The sequence below is a fragment of the Trachymyrmex septentrionalis genome, unplaced genomic scaffold (assembly GCF_001594115.1).
Source record: "Trachymyrmex septentrionalis isolate Tsep2-gDNA-1 unplaced genomic scaffold, Tsep1.0 scaffold86, whole genome shotgun sequence".
NCBI classification, from domain to species: Eukaryota; Metazoa; Arthropoda; class Insecta; order Hymenoptera; family Formicidae; genus Trachymyrmex; species Trachymyrmex septentrionalis.
Window position 1 is genome coordinate 1,216,105 of NW_017306049.1, and position 5,228 is coordinate 1,221,332.

The 5,228-nt window shown below is 34.7% G+C and overlaps 1 protein-coding gene across 7 annotated transcripts in view; it reads left to right on the plus strand.

Annotated features, from left to right (window-relative positions):
• Nucleotides 1-476: 476 nt before the first annotated feature.
• The window catches only part of LOC108755186 (nuclear factor 1 X-type), a 316,149-nt gene continuing 311,397 nt past the window's right edge, over nucleotides 477-5,228 (plus strand). For 4 of the 7 annotated variants that reach the window (XM_018498050.1, XM_018498056.1, XM_018498051.1 and 1 more), the window contains exon 1: nucleotides 2,955-3,339. In XM_018498050.1, the coding sequence (XP_018353552.1) occupies nucleotides 3,235-3,339 (105 nt within the window). In that variant the 5' untranslated portion in view covers nucleotides 2,955-3,234. Of the gene's footprint in view, nucleotides 524-611; nucleotides 725-2,954; nucleotides 3,340-3,672; nucleotides 3,822-4,683; nucleotides 5,108-5,228 lie in introns of those variants that run through there. The other 3 variants (XM_018498052.1, XM_018498054.1, XM_018498055.1) reach the window with 3 other exon arrangements.

Sequence of the window (5,228 nt, forward strand, 5' to 3'; positions counted from 1 at the left end):
AGAGAGAGAGAGAGAGAGAGGCAAAACCCGAAATTGAAAAGTTTGTAATTTGTGGCTGCTGCGGTTAGATAGAATGCGTGTACTTGGGTGCGGCGTCTCGTCACCACCCGACAAACGACAGTTTAGTAGTGTCAACAGCATCCGTAATACTATCGCTAACGGCAAACCTGTCTGTGCCGAGAACGACAGTCCTGCGGAAATATTTTTCGAGAACGCGGGAGATAGTGAGAGAATCGTTAAAGACAGCGGATTCTTACAAAGCTTGAGAACTCAGTACGACTGCATTACCATCATTACCACCGTCTCTGTATCGTCCGGAACTTCCTCGATATCTCGCGAGAGAAGAAAGTTTCTTCGATCCACGTGCTTCACCTTTGACAACTCGCGACAGCAATCGTATAATTATACATTAAGAAGAGCGCGATCCCTGTCATTCGGACGATAACGGATCATCGAAAACAGAGAAATTCAAATTTTGTCTGATTCCAGATTTAGTCTGTTTGGACAATTAGTCTAACTAATTGTAAGTTTATATTTTTTATGGTAATCATTATTGAATTTGTGTTAAAACGCGGAGTCAAACATTGGCGACAAAGTTGAATCAATTCCAGCCTGAAGAGTTTAGACAACGTTCAGTCTACTCATGTTTATCCCGGACACTCTGAGGAGCTGTATGGTGGAACCGGATATTTCAACTTACCTACAAGCTCCTTCTGTTGGACAGGTGCTTAGATTTTCGAAATGTTTAATTTATGTTTTGTTATGTAATTTATGCTGGTCGCGTAAAAACAATTCGATTTTGCTATTTCGTGCATGTGCGTTTGTCAAAGTTCCCCGCATTTGCTTCACTAATTAATAGTTTTTAAGTATCAATAAGGTACTGTTGTTAGTTAATACTGGTAGTTTATAGTTATTTAGATAATATCTATAATTTCTTACATCGAAGGAAAGCATCGTAAAGTGATTATGCAAGTATGCTTTAAACGCGTGTGCTTTGGTGTTTTGTCACCTTATTTACTTAACCAATTCCTCCTATCTTACAATATATTTTATGATATACTGAGAAAAATGTTTGATTGAAAAAATGGATAAACCAGACGATTCTAATATTATATCAATCAGAATTCCAATTACCTCAACTTAGCCTAATCAGAAAATTTTTTGATTAGATTTACTAACATTCTAGTTAAGATAATCGGAATTTTGATTAAACCATCTGATTTAATCAGAATTTTTTAGTTTGTCCATGTAATTCTTTACACGATTTATCTCCAATTAAAATCTCCGTGTATCATGATTAATTTAAGCAACATAAACTTTATATGTTTACATACACATATGCATTATATATATTTATATATCCATATACACATACATATACACATACGCGCGCGCGTGTACGTTTGTATGCATGTGTATACATATACATACACTATCACAATTCAATATGATGTGGTGCTTTTCTCATCTCGAACTTAACATTTATTCTGAATCATATAGGGTGTCTCTAAATTCGGCATCACCCATCCTGAGCAGATAGAGCGAATTAAACTGAGTCGAAAAATTCTCTACCATTTTGGAATTTTTGCAACGAAATATAAATTAAAAGTCGCTAATATTGTTCTTCAATAATTTTTTAAAAATAAATCTGTACAAATCAAACTAACCAAGACTCCTTATAAATCAAAGAACTGAAAAGGATACGGGCAGTAGGAGTCAAGTGCAGAAGACGTCGCGCAAATAATATAATATATCTATGAAGTGTTCTTTATTCACTAAAAAATGCACTTACATGTTTCGGCTCATTTTTGAGCCTTCCTCAGAGACAACACAAACTAACATAAATAAACCGTAAATAAATTATCCTTTCATGGTGAGCTCCTCTACCTTGATAATTAAAATATTAGAATTAAAAAAGTATGAAAGAAAAAGAAAAAAGAAAAATAAACGTTTTTCAAATTCTCTATTTCGATATTTCCATTATTTCCTTTTTTTCATTCATTTTTCTTTTTTCTTTTTCTTTCACTCTTTTTGGGTTAATTCTGGTATTTAAATTTTCGAGGTAGAGGAGCTCACTATGATAGGATAATTTTTTATTTACAGTTTATTTATATTAGTTTGTATTGTCTCTAAGGAGGGCTCAAAAGTGAGCCAAAACATGTAAGCGCGTTTTAGTGAATAAAGAAGTTTCATACATCACAGATACATTATTTGCGCGACGTCTTCTGCGCTTGATTCCTACTGCTCATATCCTTTGCAGTTCTTTTTTAAAATAATTTACTCAAATTCTATCAACTTCACAGAAAATCCGTAAGAGACAAAAATCATTTATTTTTTTCTCATAGAACTCTAAGAATTTTTTCAAAATTTTTTATCAACTTTTTAATACCACAGTTTTTTATTTTTACCATCATAAGAAAATAGAAAATTCTGAAAAAATTTTGAAAAAATTCTCAGAACTTTATAAAAAGAAAATAAACAATTTTTATCTCTTGCTATTTTTCTGTAAAGTTGATAGTATTTGAGTAAAAAATTATTGAAAATAAATAATTAGCGTTTTTTAGTAATTAATATTTTGTTAATCATTGCGAAAATTGCAAAATGGTACAGGACTTTTCACTCAGTTTAGTCCGCTCTACTTGCTCAAGATAGGTAATACTAAATTTTAGGGATACCGTATATATTGAAATGCAAATTTCTCTAAAATTTAACTAATCAGGTGAATCTCGTTGTTTGATAAAACGTTTTAAAGTAAAAAGGAAAAAGAGGAATGATTACTAACGGGAATACAGAATTGCTTGATGTCACGTTGCATTGCGTCGCATCATTTCGAGGGCAAATCTAGTAAGCTAGGACAGGGGCTATTAATAACTGTTTAGGATACCGTACCTGGCTGCCGAGCGCGCGGTACCGTCCGCGTCTCGACGACCGGCGTCTCAGTGTCGTCGCGACGACCGACGTTGCATTCGCCGTTCCGCCAACGGCGAGACGTAGGTCGTATACGAGTTCGCGGAATTCGAAAGTCTTTCCACGTAATTGCGATCGACTTGTTTTCAATAGCCGAAGTGTTGATTCGAACTCAAAAAAAGAAGTTATTTCGGCAGTCATTTTGTTATCTCCAATACTACATGTTATCGTATCAAAACTAAGGCTTAAAACTTATTCATCCAATTACGCTTCGTCGTGATATTTTAACGCCGAAATGGCGTAGTGTAACGTACTTCTCGAAAGAATATGAGAAAATTATACCATGCGCTTCATATAGCGCCAGATGCTCATATAACGACCGATACGGATTCTTGTTATTTGAATCTGAGTGGATATATCAATGTGTTAATTGTATGTACGTTTGGTTTCATCGATTGTTCGTTGTTACATTTTTCATACCAATTGTTTCATTTTTGTCGTACGCTTTCCTATCGAATCGATACTCTCAACGTGTTATTTACCGTAGAGACATTGTGTAAACGATTTTCGCGGTTCGTTATATACACATACACGCGCGCGTGTACACACACACACACACACACACACACACACACACACATTATTTGCTATTTATTACGTTTAGACAGAGAATTTGAATTTTTTGTTTCTATGCTTTCTACAACCTGAAAAATTAACCTGATATATTGGAATGTCAATTGTGATTCGTGAATTTTTTTGAACAAGTTTGCGCCACGCAATATTGCGCGAGTAAAGACAGAAGAGAAGAAGGAGGAGAAGAAGGAGGAGGAGAAAACGGTGGTGGCGGAAGAGAAGAAGGAGGAGAAGGTGAAGGATTCTAATTTGAGTTCGCAAATCGCTCGTACCTGATAATGGTACGTTTTCCGTGTGACCATCGTTTTCCGGGAGTGATTCACTTTGCGCTTCTTTTCGCTTGGCTGTTCGTCGATTTTTGGCATGAATTTTTTCGCTTAAGGAGTAACTTAGAGTAATAAAAAAGAGATAGATAAAATAAAAAAAAAGAAAAAAAACAAGAGGACGCGTTTATATATATATATATAATTTCCTTAAATATATTCTAAAATTTAGCGCGTGTATATCCCTAACGTTTTCTTAATCCCAACAGTAATAACGAGATTGTTTTATGTTTCTGATTTTCATCAGTTTTCGAAAATAAGTAACAACATTACATAGCAAATGAATGTGCATATAAATATGCGTTCATCGTATTTGTAAACCGTCCGTGAGCGACGGTCTCATCTCCCAGAATTAAGTTTATTTTTCATTATTTTATTCGTATGTTAATTTTTTTATTTACTTATACATCCTCTTGTCTGATAATGGAACATGTTTGACAAGCGTTTATCCATTATCTGATGAGACGTCGAAAAAGAGCGCGAATTATTGATATACTCTTCTCCTTCGATTTCTTTCCCTCTTTTCATTGCTTCTTGTTATGCGCAAATATCTTAAGAATCGGACAAGATTGTTGGAGCTTCCGATGTTTTAAAATTTAAACTATGACAAGTTTAAAAAAGCTCTTTCGAATAAAACTGTAAGTGAGATTTAATAATGACGATTTGGGGTTTTGTTTGAGAAAGGAACATTGTCCCGCTTTTAATGTTAGACACATTGCTTTAAGAAGACGATTGCTTAACAAATGATTCTACGTATGCGATAATATAACGGTCAGTAAAAGTTATGCGCGGTATTTTTTTACAAATTATTCAGAAAATGTAGAATATATGAACGTAATGGCGTTTACAAAGATGTGGCTTCTCGACGTTGTAAGATTTTTGGTCAAAAGTGCGGATAAATACTCATATATTTGCCAAATAATTGGAAAATAGATAAGGAGGAAGAAGAATGCGCGAGTGCGAATTGAAGTAGTTTCAGAGTTCAAAGGATTTTTGACTGTTGATTCTTGTGCTTGGCTGATTGCGTGGAAGATTTAAAGTTATAAGAAAGTTCGATCACTTCTTCTCGAGAATAGATCGATACTGATGACAGCTGCGAGCAATTTGCAACTGTGCCGTGGAGAAGTATTGGGATTTTTGCAATCATTACCCTGAGGATCCTTGTTTCTAATAATTGGACACTGACAGGAGGGACGGACAGACAATAGTGTTACAGCGGCTACAGTATTTGTGAATACTCGATGGTTTGTGTTTTTAGCAGTATGTTTGTAAACAAATATTCAAGATACACAATAATGAGAAGATTCTAATCTTTATTATGAATGAGACAGAGAGAGAGAGAGAGAGAGAGAGAGAGAGAGAGAG